This window comes from Megalobrama amblycephala, linkage group LG14 (genome assembly GCF_018812025.1).
Source record: "Megalobrama amblycephala isolate DHTTF-2021 linkage group LG14, ASM1881202v1, whole genome shotgun sequence".
Taxonomy (NCBI): domain Eukaryota; kingdom Metazoa; phylum Chordata; class Actinopteri; order Cypriniformes; family Xenocyprididae; genus Megalobrama; species Megalobrama amblycephala.
Window position 1 is genome coordinate 10,806,026 of NC_063057.1, and position 20,595 is coordinate 10,826,620.

Consider the following 20,595-nt stretch of genomic DNA (forward strand, 5'->3'; position numbering starts at 1 on the left):
AAGACATTTAATAAAAGTCTATTTCGGTTTTCTGTGACAACACTACGTCAAAACCTATGGTGGGATTTTCAGGTCATGAGCTTTTTTTGTTGTTGTTGCTCATAATTCATATAAGGCGGAAAGCAATGCTAGATCAATTAAAGGTGCCCTAGATTCAAAATTTTAATTTACCTCGGCATAGTTGAATAACAAGTGTTCAGTACATGGAAAAGACATACATTGAGTTTCAAACTCCATTGCTTTCTCTTTCTTATGTAAATCTCATTTGTTTAAAAGACTTCCGGAAAACACGCGGATCTCAACATAACACCAACTGTTACGTAACAGTCGGGGTGTACGCCCCAATATTTGCATATGCCAGCCCATGTTCCCAACATTATGAAAGGCATTAGACAAGGGCAGCCAGTAACGTCTGGATCTGCACAGGTGAATCAACAGACTAGGTAAGCAAGAACAACAGCGAAAATGGCAGATGGAGCAATAATAACTGACATGATCCATGATAGCATGATATTTTTAGTGATATTTGTAAATTGTCTTTCTAAATGTTTCGTTAACATGTTGCTAATGTACTGTTAAATGTGGTTAAAGTTACCATCGTTTCTTACTGAATTCATGGAGACAAGAGTCGTCGCTATTTTAATTCATAAACACAACTTCATTCTTTATAAATCTCTCCAACAGTGTAGCATTAGCCGTTAGCCATGGAGCACAGCCTCAAACTCATAGAGAATCAAATATAAACATCAAAATAAATAGGCCTACTTTACTCACATAATTTGAAGCATGCATACAGCATGCATGACGAACATCTTGTAAAGATCCATTTGAGGGTTATATTAGCTGTGTGAACTTTGTAAATGTGCTGTAATATAATCGAGAGCTCGTGTGGCAGGGAGTATGCGAATTAAAGGGGCGGCGCGCTGAAAAAATCAGTGCATAGTTAATGATGCCCCAAAATAGGCAGTTAAAAAAATTAATTTAAAAAAATCTATGGGGTATTTTGAGCTGAAACTTCACAGACACATTCAGGGGACACCTTAGACTTATATTACATCTTGTGAAAAGGTATTCTTGGGCACCTTTAATTAGGGCTGCTTGATTATAGCAAAAATCATAATCACTTAATTTGATAAAAAAATCAAGATCAACTTTTAACAGTGTAACACTTACTACTCAACAATATTGTTGATTTGATTGCACTGACACTATTGGATGAAAACTGAACTGAGCTGGACAAAGACGTCGCTGTTTTCTGTAGAACCGCTTTATAGATGAAATGAACTAATTTAATAATTGATGAACTTTACAGCAGAACTGAATCAACACTGAACTGACTTCAGCTGAACAATGACATTGGCTGAGACTGGCTATTGTCTCACATAGCCAGATCTATATAGTCTGTAGTCTCAAACAACTTTATATTCAAACTATCATGACAGTGTAATTTTAATTACCTCATCTGTCGACATGACGCCAGTGAATTGCAGAGTGGATGCAAACTTATCCACATCGCTATGATCAGGTGCTTTCTAAAGTGTTTTATATTTCTTGCTTCTTGAATGCTGTTTTATATTTATATTTTGTTACCGCTGTCATTTTTGTTCCATTTTGTTATTGAGGGAAGAGCGCAGCACATATTTACTCAACATTGCTCTCAGAAGCTTTTGTTTTAAAATGAAATGGTCTTATTACAATAATAATATTTCTTAGTTTGTTTAATATTTTTATTAGGCAATAATGATCATAATGATTATTTATGATGATTATTAGTCATATTCATAAAAGCACAACATTTTTGCCCAACAAACAAGCACAACAAACCCTGGTGTTCTTTAGAATTTTTGTTTGTTCGTTTGTTTGTTCTTTAGAATTTTGTTTGTTTTCAATACCACCCAAACAACCACCCTGGCAACTGCATAGCAACACACTAAAACCCATTTAGAACATCAGCCTTCACATACTAATGCCTTTGCATCATGGTGGCAAGTAGTACTCACATTTTCCAAAAATCTTTAAAAATAATATTTCCATTCCATGGCAATTTCATTTGGGTCACAGACTGGTGTTCCAATGAATCAGAAGGCACGAGAGAAAGAAATCAGTCCCTTTGCCAAAATACACTGTTGCTATTTTAGCCTGCGATAAAAGCACATTTTGTTGCTTTCCACCCCCCTTTCTTTCTCAGGGTTTATCTTGTATATATTTGGCATGCTCTATTTATACAGGGTACCCTGGACACATTATCAGTTGTCCTCAATATAATGTTGGTAAAACTGGCATGCACCAGGGATTTGACGGTCATTCATTTTAACCTTTTAATCAAAAATATGAAGGAGCTTTTGAAGATCAAATGTCTTTGGATACAATTAATGTTGCACAGAGTATGTTTTTTGTTTTATATTGTGTTATCAAATTATTTTATTGTTTGGCTCGCTTAGATCTACTGATGTATAACCATGTAACAAAGTAAAAATGTTGTTGTTGCTAAATCAGTCAATTGCATTACACAGCTGATCAAATGTCAGTTTGACAGTGTGCCCAATACTGCAGATTTCTTTATTTTTAGTAAGCTAAAAACAATAATTGAGTTGAGTGCAATGTTTTAGCTGTCTTTCTAACGTTGTGGCTTGAACACCGCTCTTATTTTTGAGACATGAGCGCCACCGTGTGGTAGAATAAAACATTGCATTAATATAGTGCTTTCCTGCTGTCATGTTTTGTTTTTATTTGTCGACATATCGCGGAAGTTTTTCTCACATTGGAAACAAAACAAACTCTTTGCTCTATATTCACCCGTTCAGTCGTATATTACAGGATAACTCCTTAGATATGGTTTATAATGGATATCTTTAGATAAAACAGTTTAAATTCATAAAAATCAGCTAATACAGTTCTTCATTACCAGATCAGTTCGCACAATGGGATAATTTGCAAAGAAATAAGCAGAACACAATAGTGAATGGTGAAATAATAATGAATAACAAGAACAACAAAGTATCTAATATGATATTCCTGACCGTTTGAAACTGCGCTCTGGGGACGCGTCCATATCAGCCATCGACGATTTTCTCTTATTCCTCTTCGGTCTTTCGTTCACCGGCTCTGTCATCGGCACTGGAGATCCGTCGGTTTCTTCCATTTGAAAAAAGTGGACCTGGAATACGCTACTGTAAATTGTATGTACAAAACGTAATACAATTCAAATTAATTAATTTGTGGGGTGAACAGAAATGGAGAAGTTAGTGTTATTCAACGGATGGGACGGATTTTGAATATGGCGGAAATCTGAATCGCGGCCAATCAGAAGTGGGCATGGGGGAGGGATTTAAGGCGACTAGTAGTGACGAAATATTTGCGCGCCTGCTGTCTCTCGTGTTACATGTATATTCGTCAACAACAAACCACATTTTCTTGCATTTTACTTAAATTAATCAGTACTAAAAACAATATTTGCATATGAAAGTAAAATAGTGTTAAAAGCTAAAAACAAACGTTTCATTGTTTCTAATTTAAAATGTTTTTCAACCATTTCTTAAACCCCCTTTGGCGATTTTATGTTATTGGATAATTTTATATTATTGTAATCAGGGTTGGGCAAAGATGCATCAAAATGTATTTTAAAATAAAATACTAAATACATTCATTTTAAGTGAATCAATATAAACTACAAAATACAGCACCATGTATCAAAATAAGCTACTGTATTTTTGTATTTTAAAAATACTTAAAACTACTTTTACAAGGGAGCATGACATTTCTTCATCAACTGGCCTATTTGATCTATCCCTTCACCATTACACTGACACTGATTAAAGGGATAGTTCACCCAAAAATGAAATTTATTTAATGATTTACTCACCCTCAAGCCATCCTAGGTGTATATGACTGTCTTCTTTCAGATGAACACAATCTGAGATACATTTAAAAATATCCTTATCCTCCAAGATTTGTGAATAAATGCCTTTTGAAGCAAATCGATGTGTTTGTGTATGACAAATATCCTAACATGGCTTGAGGGTGAGTAAATCATGGAATAATTTTAATTTTGGGGCATACTATCCCTTTAAGTAAACAATGTTTGATAGCACCAGCTTTTCTCTGCCCGAGTCATACAATAAATCTGATATATGCAACCAGTTAACAGATCAAAAATTCACACATCCCTGTGATCTCCCAGATGAAGGTTAGTTTTAAAGTAGCCAACTGTTTAATGTTTAACAGTTTGCGAATGACTCATAATTGTATCCTAATTTAGTAACTTGGTGTTTTGGTAATGAAGGGCCTACTTTGCATCAGCAACTAGATGAGAAAACGAGTCATTCATAAGAAGACAACTGATGGCACCTGTAGTTTCTTACTTATTAATCATTTGATTTTTAATCATAAATAGGGGGCTGCTGCTCCGTATAATAGTTTTCAAAAACATTATGTAAATTGGTAAACTATTTAGCCTAGGCTACTAAAATGAACACCAAAACAACATGAACTGTTAAAAATTATAGCAATTTATGCAAAAATTGATTTTGTACCTTGACCACCTTCTTCCACATGGATCAATTTTCTGTTCTGATCTCCACAAGTCTTGGAAAAATTCTAAGCAGGCACCAATCAGAAGCCACATTTTTATGATGTCATCATGTAGACTTCTTACGAAGTATTGTACAGTATTTTAAAACTACAAAAATACAAAACACTAAAGTATTTTAATACAAAATACAAAGCCATTTTCATCAAATATCTATCAAATACAAATTACAAAATACTATTTTATATTTGAAATATGTGTTTGAAATACATGCATCATAAATACTGCCCATCCCTGATTGTAATCATGTCTATTCAATACTTCTAATAAAGATAAACACAATATTGTAACAGAAACAGGGAACACTGTTCATGCACTAAAGCCTTTTTACTCAACACAACTGACTTAAGGGCCTTTATTTCTTGAATATTTCAAGAAATCTGAATAAAAATGGCAAAATGGTCTTAACTTTGGAGACAGATCAGATGTAAACTACATCAGTTTATGTACCGTAAGGTCAAAAGTGTTAAGGGCCAGTTTGGAAGCAGTTTTACCCCTCGCAATATCCAGACCTCATTAGAGCTGAAAACGTTAAGCTTGTTTATTTCAAACTAATGATGTCTATTGTGTACGGGTAATTAAAACAACAAAACAGTTCAAGCATTGTAAATGCACAAAGAAAAGATTGACAGTTACCAATGAATAAACTTGTTTTTGTATGAGTCAGTATACCAGTAAACCCATTTTTCTTTCATTATTCAGTGAAAATGCCTGCACAATAAACACATTGAATGTTGTTGTAATTACACATTTATTATTATAACCGTTAAATATTTTTATTAGTATTCCATTTCCACAACATGTTCTACAAATAGCCTAAATATAATTAACTGAACCACATATCAGGACCTGCATATGCACAAAATACCAGGAGAGATACTTCATGATTATTTTAAAATATGCACATTTGATGGTGAAACAGTGGTTAATAATCCTCAAAGTTTAAACATCTTTATTAAGGAGGGATTCATCTTTCAGTCACAGTATGGTTACAGGTTATTGGGCAAAGGATTTGCAGTCTTATATTTTATTCAGAATTACATTTTCCCAAAACATTTTTTCAAAACATACAACATCATTATTATCTGCATTATTCAATATAGGGAAAAATGTATAGAGGCAATATAGCTATTAAATTATGTAGTGCTTTGATCCTTTAAATATTAATGTGAACTATATTATCATCCAGCTAAATGCGACTTTAAAGCATAAAGATATTAAAATATGAAAAATTAACATCAAGATTTTCTGCAAAAGCCCTTTTGAAACAATGTATTGTAAAATGTGTTATACTTGACTTTAATTCAACTCTACATAAATGATAACATCTAACGCCTACATTCTGAAACTTTAGCTTGTAGTGCCTTCACACCAACAGAGGGCAGAATTTAACTTCATATTAGGCCAGTCTTAGAGCAGTTATTGCCTTGGAGTGTTCATTTAATTGCTGATGAATACATAGCTAAGGTGCCTCAAAATAACAACCAAGTTAATTGAAATTTCACTCATATTCAGCTGAAAAGAAAACATTTAGGCCTAACTCCTGTTTTATTTTCCCGTATATTTGCAATAACCTCTTCAAAGGCTTGAGCACACATGCAAAGGGCACTGATCGCTCTGAGCGCAATGGGAAGCCGAAGAATTGATCCCCAGTCATTATAACCGATTTCAAATGGTGCTAGATGACAGAAGGGACTCTCAGCACCAGAGGAAATCAGTCATCCTTTGGTGGGGAGAGATGGGGGCAGGAACGGCCAGAGAGGGAGAAAGAGCTTCAGAGAACACAATCTCTCTTTGCTGGCCCTATCAGGCAATGTTAACATTTCAAATGAGGGTAGGAAAAACAAATACACTTAAAAACTCAACCACACAAACTTCCATGTATTCATACAGTAAATACAGTCTACTCTGTGAGCAGTGTATTTAATGCAAAGTGCCTGATCCCTGCTTGTTCCTCCAACAAGGAATTACTACTCTATCGTCATTTATCCATGCACCGTAAAAGCTCTTGAACCTCATGTTGAAGAATTCGGTTACTTGTTAGTCAAGTGGTTTGATTGTATTTTTAATGAGAAAATCAAATTAAATGAGGTTCATCATGCCAGTGTTATTGTCAACTAAAACTATTACTTTTTGGTAAATGAAATATTAAATATTAATTTATATTTAATTTTAATATTTAATATTAATTTAACCTTGGCAACTAACCGAAATAAAATGAGATGATTTACTAAAATTACTAAAACTGAAATAAAAATAAATTGAAGCTATAACAGACAAAAATGTTCACTTTCATTCAATTTAATTACTAAAACTAAAAATGCAAAATAAAAATATAAAATAAAATGCAATTCAAAATATTAATACATACTATAAAAGTACATGATACAGCATGATGCAGTGTTATTTTAGTATTATTTATGTAATTCATATACTGTTGTAATGCACAATATTGCAACATGTTCCTTTTGTTCCGTATTTTGCACCAGACAGAGATAGCGTCATGCAAAACGGGCCTTACAGAAACCTCCAAAAAAGTTAAAAAAAATTCCAGCTACTTTAGCTTAAAGTTCAATTGCTGTCTTAAATTAAGTATAATCAAATTGTCTGTACAAGTCATTTCAACTCATTTTTTTTCAGTTATAATCACCTAACTTAAATAGTTGAATCTTGAATAAAAAAAAAGTTGAAATTGGTTAAAGTAATGGCAAAACATGATGTTTTGACTTATTCTTCATATATTTTTTTTTTTACAGTAGTATTTCCCTTGTGGGACTGGGCTGGCTTGTTCACACCACATTCATTTGACTTCCAGTATTTGAGTGAGTTCATCAAGCGCTTGGGGCAAGTCATATAAGCGCTATTTGGTTCTCCTGTGATTCAATAGATGTACTTCCCTCACTTCTCTTGAAAAGCCACTCCACCCACTAACGTTTCCTTGTCCTTTTTTGCTATTCTTTGGATCGTCCATCGCTGGGAAATGTGATCCAGCTGCAATTCCCTCCCCAAGAACACTGATTTCAAATGGTGCTAGACACTGGTAGAACACATCTAAACCACCATGTGAAACCAGCATCCGGAGGAAGCGTCCAGGAGTGCAAACAATCCTATCAGAAGTCCCTGTGTCATTGTCTGAGCTGATGATTAACATTACAGGAAAGGCAAAAGGTTGAAACAGCAGTGGGCATGCTTTAACAGGAAGTGACTCTGTCAAAACAAATGTCACGGTCATGGTCACCATGGCGTTGCGGTTTTGAACAGTGACCTCCAATTTCCTCCATTGATACCAAACTCTGGTTGTTCATCAGTTGGATAAGAATGTTAATACAGCAAAAAGACTGCATCTTATTGCATAACACACAATGTGCTTTGATGTATGGCATGTTTGTGTATAAATAGACCCTTGATTGCCCAGAAAGAATCCCTGCATTGGTTTTGTCCGTGGGAGGATGACGTCAGCCCTTTTTCAAAGGAGAACTGTGGGAGATGGAAAATATGAGTCACTGAATGATCTCTAAACAATGTCATCATTCAAAGTAGACGTCAAACACGAACAGGATTGGTCGCTCACCTGTGGCCGGGCCACTGAAGGTCCTTGAAGTTAACTTGCGTACTTACCACCAACACATCACTGACGTAGTCTCGGGCCCACTTGCAAATAATCGCGTTTCGACATGGCACGCTGTCTTAATTGCTTTGAAACGTGTTTAATGCACCACACCTCTCCATGGCTCCTCCTCATTTATACATCAGCCAATGGCTGATCACGTTGATGATGTCATTGCTAGAATGTCATTGTCTTGTCTCTACGAGGAAGTGTTATTTATATACTATTATAGTATTTATTAATATCTTGAATTAGCTTTTGTTTTTATATTTTCAGGTTCCTTTGTTTTAGTAGGCTAATTTCATGTGCTTTTGTCTTTTTTTTAGTTTTTTATTTCTATTTAGGTTTCATTTATTTTTACTTCAGTTTGAGTAACTTTATTTCTGTTACTTCAGTTTCTAATTTGCATTGTTTCTCATCTAATATTTTATATGAATCTATTTTATTCAAAATGTATTTCAGTTAACAAAACGATTTTTAATAGTTTTAGTCAGGGTTGCCCAATCCTGTTCCTGGAGATCTACCTTCCTGCAAAGTTCACCTCTAACCCTGATCAAACACAAGTGAACCACTGTTGGATAAGGGTTGGATCTGAAGTCTGCAGGAACAGGATTGTTCACCCCTGGTTTTTTGTTTTAGTTTGGAAGACTGCAGAGACAGTGTTGATCGATATTAAAACTGTTTAGTCACGCTAGTAATTGGGAACATGTCTGATGTCAATCAAGAAGGAACCTAATGAGATTCTTATTTGTAATTTGGGCGAACTGCTCCTTTATCTATTCACCTTCATGTCGTTCCAAACCTGTATGACTTGTGGAACATCAAAGAAATTTTTTGTCCATACAATGAAAGTTAAAGGGATATTTCACCCCAAAAATGAAAAGTATCCCATGATTTACTTATATGACTATTTTCTCTCAGATGAACACAATCAGTTATATTAAAAAATATCCTGGCTCTTCAAAGCTTTATGATGGTAGTGAATGGCGCGCATGATTTTGAAGCCCAAAAAAGTGCATCCATCCATCCATCATAAAAGTAATCCATACGGCTCCAGGTGCTTAATAAAGGCCTTCTGAAGCGATGGAGTTTTGTAAGAAAAATATCCATATTTGCAACTCTATATACTATGATATCCAGTTTCCGACAAACATCCGTACGCAAGTTGACTTACGGCGGAAGCGTAACCTCTGATGCGACACATGAATATTGATGAACGTGGAAGCGCAAAGGATAGAGCAAAACAAAACATTGTTCACCAATTAGATGTCTAAAATGAGAATTTTAAAATAGAAATGTCAGAGGATTTCAATATAAAAGTACAGGAGCTTGAGTTTTTTGCCCAGCCCTATTTGTTTGATCTGCAAAAGGAGTCTGCTCTTACCTACATTCTACGTCACATCGCGTCAGAAGTTACACTTCGCCGTAAGTTGTCTTGAGTACGGATGTTTGTCGGAAGCTGGTTATTATAGTTAAAAATTTTAAATATAGATATTGTTCTTACAAAAACCCATCGCTTCACTTCAAAAGGCCTTTATTAACCCCCTGGAGGGTGGAATACCTTTATGATGGATGGATGTGCTTTTTGGGGCTTCAAAATGGTGAGCACCATTCACTACCATTATAAAGCTTGGAAGAGCCAGGTTATTTTTTAATATAACACTGATTGTGTTCATCTGAAAGAAGAAAGTCATATACACCTGGGTGAGATGGGTGAGTAAATCATAGGATAATTTTCATTTTTGGGTGAACTATCCCTTTAATGTGGACCAAAACAACCCCATTAGACCCCAGTGACTTTCACAGAAACATTTTCAAAATATCATCTACAGAAGAAAATAAGTCATAGATTTGGAATAACGGGTGAATAAATGATGCCAGATCATTCATTTTTTAGGTGAACTGTCCTTTTAAAAGCTTCCATTAGGGTTAACAGCTATATTTAGGCTTATGAATGTTTTTGACTGTTTGTGCTGCAGGGATTTCATATTTCCTCATATTTCTCACCAAGAATAATCACCGCATATGGCCTGTTGCAATAAGCTGTACACTACTGTTTTACCAGCTTGCATAAGGTGTCCTCCAGATGCTAAGAAGCCCACACAGTTTTAGCTTACCGTGTATTATTACACACCTTATTATCTGTTTCTCGCACCCCGGAACCCACAGGAGGTGCCTGATTTAATGGCCCAAGTCACCCGGCACTGACTCTTGCATAAGAGGAGAGAATTCAGCCTTGATTTTCACACAAAGTGACAGTTAACCGTCTTCTGCTAACCGGCGCTAGCTTTGGTGTTCAGTTTTGTCAGTTTAATTGGACAGAAAATATCATCTTGTATAACATATACTATTCAAAATAGCACAACCCTTGCAACCTGTGAAGCTTATTAAAAGTCTTGTAAGCTTTCCTGAATATTTTTTTTTTTTTTTTAAAGTTAGATATTGCTATAATGGCTCTCCTGAGAAATCCCACTTGTTTCTATAGCAGCATTAAGCTCTGTAAATGGAAAATAAAAATGTGACTGTGGTCCACTGAGATGGCTCTCTGTAAACCAAAACTAAGGGCATGAGTTTGGAACAAGGCTACCTGATTTTCAGACTTACGGCAGATGGAGGAAGCATTTCGGAAGCTTGTTTGGAAACAATGATTACCTCTGCAAATTCCATGTAGTGCCACTAGAAGTGCAGAAAATGCTTACACAGCTTTTAAAGATATTTTTCTGAACAAAAATGATTAGTCATGTGTAGGCCCAGATTACATTTTTCCACATTTCCTGTCCTGATTTTGAGGGAAAATATGTTGAATTCTAGAGAATGGATTTGGTACATGGTAAAATGTGGTAGACTCAGCCAATAAGTAATTTTCAAATTAGCCAAAATAGAGGGTGGATATGTAGAAAATGGGCTCTGTGAAAAATTAGATAAAATTAATAAAAAGATTTTTAAAAATATATTTTAGTGCTGTTAAGTTAAAATTCGATGGAAATCAAGTTCTGTGTGCAGAGATTTCATGTAAGCCTGGACTTGTCCTATTATGCTGATGGTAATTACTGATAGTGCAACTTACCGGATCCATTTAGAACAGCAGGTGTTGAACATTTCTTTCTGCAGTTCTGAAAGCAAACAGAAGAGGGCAGTGTTTCAGTACATCTCATTCAGACACAAATAACCAGCAAAAACAGGGCAGCAGAGCTGAAGGGGACTCCTGCCAAGTCAGTGAATACACAAACACACATGTGAGTCCTGCTCTCTGGTGTGTGTGTGAAAAGCCCACCATGGAGGTGTTGTTCTTTGCGCCCTGTCACTCCACTTCCTACTCTATTCAATCCCAGGAAGTGACACTCAGAAGACAGAAACTCACTGTGTGCGCACACACATACACACACAAACTCACAAAAATGAATGGACTGCATGACTGCCCGTAGCTACCAGTGATGACATCAGCCCCTCCCGCCCGTTGCCTCCTTGGCCTAATTTTTTTATAAAAGAGAATGACAAGATCTTCTATTTTATGTAACAACCTGCTTTGAGCACTTCTTCAGTCATGGTTGTTAGCTCTACATTAGCTCTCTCTCTCTGATATCAATTTATTTAGTACTAGCTGAGCCTTGCCGCCAAAAAGCACAGCTAAATGTGTTCGTCTCTGCGAATGCGGGTGGGTGAACAGAAACACCTATCCTCTTTGGTGGCTTGGCTCGTGTGAGCTCTGTAATGACGTGGCCCAGAAGTGATTAGTCTGTCCAGCCACGTGAGTGTTTCTCACTGCTGGGTCTGTTAGAGAGGTGGAATGATGCTTCTTTATAGTAATTCGTTTCAAGAATCCTTGCTAACTTTGAGAAGTGAAAATGTGCAGCTTAAGGAGACATTTTTACCTGATTTTATGGCCCATATAGTATAAAAAAAAAACGGAGCTCACACTCAAGGGAAAAACTCGTCCATTTTATTTAGAGGCCCAAACAGACAAAGAATATGCAATTTGGTGCGGACGTTATTTATATGGCCAAGAAGTACGATGAAATTCTGATAGCTTGTAATGTAAATAAGAGGTCTTCAATCCTGCTCCTGGGGACCCGCTGTCCTGCAGAATTTATTTCCAACCTGCTTCAGCACACCTGCCTGTGATTTTCAAAAAATCCTGAAAAGCTTGATTAGCTGGTTCAGGTGTGTTTGATTAGGGTTGGAGCTAAACTGGACAGTGGGTGCGCAGGAGCAGGGTTGAAGACCTCTGATGTAAATCAATTAGGTTTTTTTTAAATATAGCAGGTTACTTACATAAAATACATATTTTATATACACACAAATATCAGTAATATCATCATCTCTCAATAATATGTCTTAATAAGATGATATTTAAATGCTTATTTTTATGAAAGCTTTGTATTTTTAATTGTGGGGGCAAAATGCAATGCAATGGAATTCAATAATGATCGAGAGATACAGATAAACAAATCCTGTTGAATCATATGTGATGCATTCCAACATATTCCAACAAACCTGAAGGTTGACTTCTTCACAATTACACTAAAAGGCCTTTTACTTAGTAAAAAGTATGAACTATCAATCAGAGGGCAGAAGGCATGTATTAGATTGTGTGCAACAGATTTTTCCGCAAAGTTTTGATCATGTCAAGGCCTTAGAAATTCATGTAATACAAAATCAAGACTTGGAAAAAGGGCATAATTAGTCCCCCTTTAAAATTTCCAGCACATCACCAATCCCTCTTAATTTTCAACCACCTACTCTATCCTTGTGTAACCCTTTCTGTTTGAAGTGAGGTTTACACATACAGCTCTTACCGGTCTACGTCCATTACACTCACCCCTCTAAACCTCACTCCCATCCGGGTCACGGCACCACCGTAACCCTTTCTGTTCGAACCGCCCTCTCTAAGCGGGACTCGAACCCGGGTACGCCGGCATGGGAGTCAGGCCCTCTAACAAGGAGGCTAAAGACTACAGTCTCTAGCGTCAGTCTCTAGAGCGCCTCTTGAGATCAGGGGAGTGAGGGTTACACATACAGCTCTTACTGGCCTTGTTGTTGTTGTATATCCCATTTCGCTGACATCAGACAAATACATCTGGTTGTAGACTTTAAAAATTACTTTTGTTGCACCAAACTATTACATAATAACTTGGATAAAACTAGTTGATCTTAATCTTGATCTGACATTTTTAACAGTGTACTATGCATTAAAGATACTGTGGTTTGAGAACTAAAAGCTGATGGGGAAAAACAGTCCGAAAAATCAAGCACTTCAGTATGCGAGGCAAAGCAGGTCGTAGAGCTTTACAAGAATCTGCCCACCACCATTTTTCATAACTAAACGTATACAGCATACGCACGCACATACAGTGGTGGTTATTTCTCCATCAAACGTTTAAAACCCAACAGTGCAAGCTGCCCTATGGAATAATGACTCATCACATTTACAGCTCATAGAAACGCGTTCATCACCTCGATTAGTTCCCCCTCACTTTTCCCCAGCATTAATAAGTGCTTCAGCAAACATACTGCTGCTGTGACACCAGTCAATACTCTACAGTCCTTCCTCATTACCACAAACACTATTTCCCAGTCTGTTCATTCATGGAACAAGCAAGCAGTTTGCCCCATTTAAAAAGAATCTGTGCTGGTCCTGATGTGAGGTTTGAGTGAGAAAGATGATGCAGGGATGTACATATGTTTCACCTGATGAGTCAGATATGAATCATAGGAGGCAGGTGTTTTATTTTAATCATGTCAGTGTCAAAGTATGCCACATACACAAGCACAGTTATGACTCACATCCACAAACTGCGCAACACTTAACTGATCCAAGAACAGTAACTAATTCCTGTAAATGGTTCCTTAAGGGTCAATAATTAAACAGAACAGTTCCAGGAACAGCAACATGGATGAGAGCAGAATTTAATGTTAACATATTTGGGAAAAAACTATATGAATAAATAAAACATCATCATTATTATTATTATTATTACAAATAATTTAATTTCTTTATTTACTATACAAATCCAAAGTATTTCATTTTGTTTATAATATCATAATTAATTCTCTCACACAGTACATATGCCAGTGGTTCTGAAATACTCAGCAAGCACAAATGCTCATACTTTTGGTGTAGATAAACTCAGTTCAAAGCTGGGTCAAATATTAGTTACCTACATCCTGATTATTTAAGTGCCCCTATTACACTTTTCCAAATATTACCTTTCATGCAGTGTGTAATATAGCTGTTTGTGAATGTAAAAGGCAAAGTTTTAAAGCTCAAAGTGCATGACAAATAAATTTATTGCCTCCTACAGAAAGAATCGATTCTGAACTGCCGAAACAAGTTTCCAGTCTCACTTCCGTAACACATCTACGTAGGTTTATAAATAATTTGCATAATGCCAGCCAGTAGTCTTCATTGGCTGCCTGTGAACAATGTCTACTCAAGCCGCAGGAACTTTCCACAGGAAATAGGGACTTTGGCGTGGTACTCGGTGTGTTTCAGCCGCAGGGATCAGGGTCTAAATGAAGTTCCGGGGAAAAAATTCCTCCTCAGAAAGTCCCTGCTCACGATGTAGTGCTTTTTCAAAGTTCAGAAACCTTCAGGGGTGGGACTTGCTGATTGGTTGAGCTTACACAGCATTTTGATTGGTTGACTCCAAATAGCATTTTATTTCAACCATCATTTTTAAAACTCTGTTGTAGTGCTTGCAGTAAGAATTGTTTGCTATTCGAATCAACAATGGAGTTTAAAATGACCGATGGACTGACGACGAGGTTCAGGCTTTACTAAGCTTATATGCAGAGGATGAAATCCAGTGGGAACTGTAAAGTCTCACGCAGTCCTATGTCACCGGACATAATCTTCACGGTACTTTAGACCGCGATGGAAACGCAGACAGCAACAGGTTTGTTCCTAGGACAAATTGTTCCGGGTAATTTCGGTGGAAATGCGGCTTTAGTACTTCCACGCTCAAACACTGTAGTTGTAGCTGAGGCCTGGAAGAGTTTGATTTGTGTTGTCAACATGTCGAGAAGCAGTTTTCAGCACTGCAAATCCACTTTGCATGTACTTCAAACGATTGAGGACTTGTGCTGGAATTGATACGGTAATCATTACTGTTGAGGAAACCTTCTCCATTGAAATTCAGATATGGTAATGGCCATTTTGTTTCCGAAATCACAACAGACGGGGCCATCTAACGAATCAGAGCAGATTAGGCTCTCAGAAAGGAGGGATTTAGAGAGACTGAATCCTTTTTTGAGTCTTTTCAGACAATGTGAGAAAAGAGGTAATGTGTAATGTATATTATGAGAAAATTTTTGACCTTGGACCTGTAAACCTATTGTAGGAGACCTCCGAAACAATATAGCATAATAGGGGCACTTTAAACATCCTCTGTGTGGCCTAACTGCACACCGTAGTTGCCCATCGGAAACCCAGCAGAGAGAGATACATGAGTGCAGCAGGATTCACTTTGTAAAGACTCCAAGATGAAAAGAACGGCATGAGACAGTGCTGTGAGGATAGATGGTTTTAACACTGCTGAATGTGTAAGAGCAAGAAAGACCCAGAAGTTAATGCAGATCAGTCAATAGAGTTCAGCATGGTGTTAATATGGCTTAGCATGCTCTCTTGAGTTCATGCATAGGGCATGGGGAGTGATGGCTATAGTGGCAGCAGGTCACACACTCATTCTCTCCTCCTTCCTTTCTTTAATTAGAAGGCACTCTGAAGGAGACTGTCACCTATTTATAAATCAAGGCTAAAAAGTGGTGCCTCTGTGTGAGTTTTATTAAATCCACACACTGCAGCACACAAAAAAAAGAAAAATATATAAAAGTGGGTCTTAAAAACTTTAATAAACTCTCAACAGAAGAATTTGTTAGTCGGATCTTGTGTTTTGGTGTAAGCAATATCAATTTAATTTAAATGTCACAAATTTATTTTTTTTGTTTAGTGACCTAGAAATAAATTTTATTAATTTTTATTAAATTTTAAAAATTATTATTATTATTTTTATTTTTTTTAACACATTATTTTATTTGTTTCTAGGTTAAATTAGATTTTGAATTACAGATTTTTAATGTGCTCTTAGACTTTTGGATGCACACTCCGTGTATATATTTATATAGATGAAGTATTTGTACGTAAATACACAAGCAAACAGGCACCCACACACAGCTATACATAACACAACATATTTCTTTCCTAATAACAAATATTTTTTTCCCTCTTCATCTCCTGGCATTAACCACAGCCGTTTTGGCAGTGAATCGTCCTAAAGCATGCTCTTAGTGCGCGAGTTCTTTGGAATTCTTGGACAATTCGTGGGGAATTTCAGACATCTGGCTGTTCCTTTTGATCTATTTACAGGAAGAGGCTGAACTTTGGCCCACTTGTACACGCGCAGTGTGACATAGCCACAGGAGAATGTTCCTTTCTGGGCAAAAACAGATAAACAACCTTAACCCTATCAGAAAAGTGGGCCAAATTTAGAGTCTGAGTAAATACATAGCGAAAACAAGAGTAGAAAAATAGAAAAATGGGGAGAATGAGGATAAGCAAGAGTTTCCAGGAACCATGAAGGACAAGTAGATCTGTCCGCTCATACCGTCTATGTTCCTTTTTGGCACTAACACACTCACACGTAGACTGGATCTGAATGCTTTAGAGATTTGCGGGTATGACGTGAGTGGAAGTGATGCTAACCTGAGTCACGCTAAACACAAGGAACCTTTATCTTACAGCTCGCAATTCTGTGCTAGTTTATTTTTGGTATACCACTTCAGTTGAACCTATGTATAGCAACACCTGACAAATAAGTGATTTTACCAAGTGGCTTTTGACAAAGGAGGAAGAAAATTACAGTGACCTGCAACTACAAATTCCCAGGACGTCTTGAACTAAATGAGCTGTTCTGAGAAGTGCTCCTGGGAAACCCGGCCTGCGCTCATCTGGAATGGCCTTGCCAACAGAAACACCACTGCGCAAATCAGTAATTTTATATTTCCTCACCGCAGTGTGCAGCTTATTACGCATGTCTGCTCTCCGATAACCTCTAAACCGGCACTACCTGCAGTCGCATGAAGCACACGGACTCTGATGCAGAGCTTCAATAGCAAGTCAGCAAGCGTTTACCAGCAGACACTTTTATCCAAAACGATTTCTCTGTGAATAAACCTGGGATTAAAGGACTAGTTCACCCAAAAATGAAAACGATCATTTACTCACCCTCACGTTGTTCTAAACCTGTATGGCTTTTTTTCTACAACAAAAAATTAGATGTTTCGAACAATGTTTACACTGCTTCCTTTCGTACTGTGAAAACAAGTTTTTGGTGATGGATCACTATTAATCATGTTAGGTGAGATCATAGGCACCGATTTATGTTTCTGCCGGTGGGTGCCTAATGCCCCACATCATTTGTAATCTTGTAATCATACAATTCAACACTTTCTCTGAACTTAATCAGTGTGAGAATAGAACCCTTCTCACAAAAAAAAATGGGAGAAAAAACATTAGCATAGCCTCTTTAAGTGAAAAAAGGGTGCTGTATTAATTGTAAATGTATCGTGTTAAACAGTTCACATTAACCAACCCACACAGCAGGAGACTCCTAGGCGGATCCGCATTCAAGTCGCCAAACCCGTGTGACTGTCACATTCGTTTTGGGCGGCGCCGTAAATTCTACTGTCAATCAGCGGATCTTGAGCGGACCCATGTCGGATCCGTGGACGCGCACGTGCCTTTACTGCAATGGTTGTATCAATTTGCGGGTCCCAAATGGACCCGCCGCGGAGGTAAGGTTTTAATCGCGGATGCAGCGCGGAGCCACGGCGGGTCCGCGATGCGCCTTCGTTGCGGATCTGTCACTGCGCGCAAGTAGACGCCAATACGGGTCCGTTCGCGGATACGGTCTGTAAGCAGCGATACCAGCTGGCGGAGTTCTTTTGCTGTTTGGGAAAGAAATTAACGCATTCATTTTCCAGTAAATCCGTGCACTGGTGGTTTAACAAGTGAATGCATCATGCTAAGTTTGAATATATATAGTGGTAAATGCTAATGAGTTTTGAGATCTATAGCAGGGGGAAAGATTTTCAAGGTATACAGAGCACCTAAATCAGGGGTCCCAAACTCGCTCCTGGAGGGCCAGTGTCCTGCAGAGTTTAGCTCCAACTTGCCTCAACACACCTGCCTGGAAGTTTCTAGTATGCCTAATTAGACCTTGATTAGCTGGTTCAGATGTGTTTAATTGAGGTTGGAGCTAAATTCTGCATGGCACTGGCCCTTCAGGACAGAGTTTGGAGATCCCTGGCCTAAAGGGACATGGTGATGATAAAATAATACGATTTATAAAATGCTTTTGCAGAAACTTTGCTGGCAAAACTTTTGCATTATTTTACAAGCAAACTCAAATTTTCTTAGAGAAAGATTATATTTCAGTGCTTTTGCGTTCGCTCGCATAAATTTCACGTTCAACCACTACACCCTAAGATGGGGGTTTAGGGGCTGCGAATAAGCACAAACTTAACACGATGTGTAATGATCATCACGTTTATATTTAAACTAACACCGATTTCCGAGAAATGACACATTCCTGTCTGTGAGGGAATAGCTTCTTGGAAGTCTCATAGGCCCTAATATAACTGTACTGTATGCATAATTGAATAAGTACCATGAGTCTTAACTGACTCACGTCTAGCCGTCGGCTATGGTTCACGTAACTGCCCACTCCCCCCGCAATCCTTAGGGATGTCTTACCCCCCCTCTCCCTGGGTTTACAGTGCACATTTGTTCTTCATTTCACTGCACTTGCGCTGATGCGCACTTCCTCTGACTCATGCCGCAAACAGGCTTTAAATCAGATAATCTGTCAGAGGGTCCATCTCAGCGGCGATTAACAGCAAAGGAAAAAAATAACTCGCCGCAGTTGCCTGCATGTTGTTCACACAGTCTTTGCTTTGATGACTTGTCAGCGGCACGGGGTCAGCCTTCCAGCTAACCACAGGAGCGAGTCATAAAGCAGAGATCTCTTAACAGAGGGCCCGAAGCCAAGGCTGCTTCCCAAAACTGATGTGCTTGAGGAAAAAAAAAAACACTTACAGTAAACGTGACTCTTGTTCCCAGAAACCTAGTGTGGGGCCCGGGTGACGTTACAGTCCAGTGCGCACGCACACACACACACACACACACACACACACAAAAGTCTACTGGGAGCTGCATTGTGTGAGGTGTGATAAACTCAGTCAAGCTAATTATTGTGTAAGAATCCAAACAAATAAATGTCTGCTTTTGTATTTAATGGCTAATAATTCAACTTTTCACACTTGAATCCCCCTCTAAAATGACATTTAAAAAACTCAGATCCTAAGTAGACCAAAAGTGAATTGAGTGAAGAATCCAGTTCTCTTTCCATTCACACTGCTCGTTAAAGTGGGGTCAGGTCTTGTTATGGTCCATTTTATTATTATTCCTGATGACAGACAGATAAATGGACACTGTAGATGGATAGACAGATTGATAGATAAATTGATACTATGAATGGGTAAATGGATAGACAGATGGATGGATACTGTAAATAGATGGAAAGACAGATCGATAGACGGCTAGATGGACAAATGGATGGATACTGTAGATGAATAAAAGAATAGACAGATGGATAGACAGATGGATAAACGAATAGACAGATGGATAGACAGATAGATGTAGACAGAGACAGATGGACAGATAAATGGATACTGTAGCTGGATAGATGATGAATGTATACTGTATACAGACATACAGACAGATGGAAGTTTTATTTGTATAGCGCATTTCCACGAGCCCAAGGTCGCTTAACAAAGGTGTTGAAGAACATTTACAGTTACAGACAACACAAAAATAAACACAAAAACGTCAGATACAACAAATATGTTTTAGGTTGAGACTTAAAGGAAGGTAGAGAAGAGATATTACGAAGAGAGAGGGGGTAATGAATTCCAGAGCTTGTGAGCGTTAACACAAAAAGATTGTCCACCTGTAGTAGACAGCCAGAATCTAGGAGCTGACAATAGGCCAAGTTTAGATGATCTAAGAGGCTGGGTGGGAAGGTATGGGTGGAGTAGGTCTGATAGATATAGAGGTGCAAGACCATTTAAAGCCTTAAAGTTTAACAGGAGTACCCTAAAATAAATACGTGATGCAGCAGGTAACCAGTGAAGATCGTGGAGAAGGAAGTTATGTGAGCACTACTTCTAGATGAGGTGAGCACTCTCGCAGCTGCATTTTGTACCTACTGTAGCCTTTTAATATGTTGGTTTTTTTTTTTTGGTAAGATAATTAACAAGGCATTGCAGTAGTCCAAACAAGTTATTAGTGCATGAACAAGGGTTTCTGCATTAGCCAGATTGAGGGAGGAGTAGAGACGTG

General features: G+C 37.6%; 1 protein-coding gene and 1 long non-coding RNA gene across 2 annotated transcripts in view; one reads left to right on the top strand and one right to left on the bottom strand.

Annotated features, from left to right (window-relative positions):
* The window catches only part of net1 (neuroepithelial cell transforming 1), a 30,863-nt gene extending 27,583 nt beyond the window's left edge, over positions 1–3,280 (bottom strand). The window contains exon 1 of the mRNA XM_048157452.1: positions 3,021–3,280. Within this exon, the coding sequence (XP_048013409.1) occupies positions 3,021–3,142 (122 nt within the window). The 5' untranslated portion in view covers positions 3,143–3,280. The remainder of the gene's footprint in view (positions 1–3,020) is intronic.
* LOC125246475 overlaps positions 1–20,595 on the top strand; it is a 107,356-nt gene that overhangs the window by 78,527 nt on the left and 8,234 nt on the right. The gene's annotated exons all lie outside the window — the stretch shown is intronic.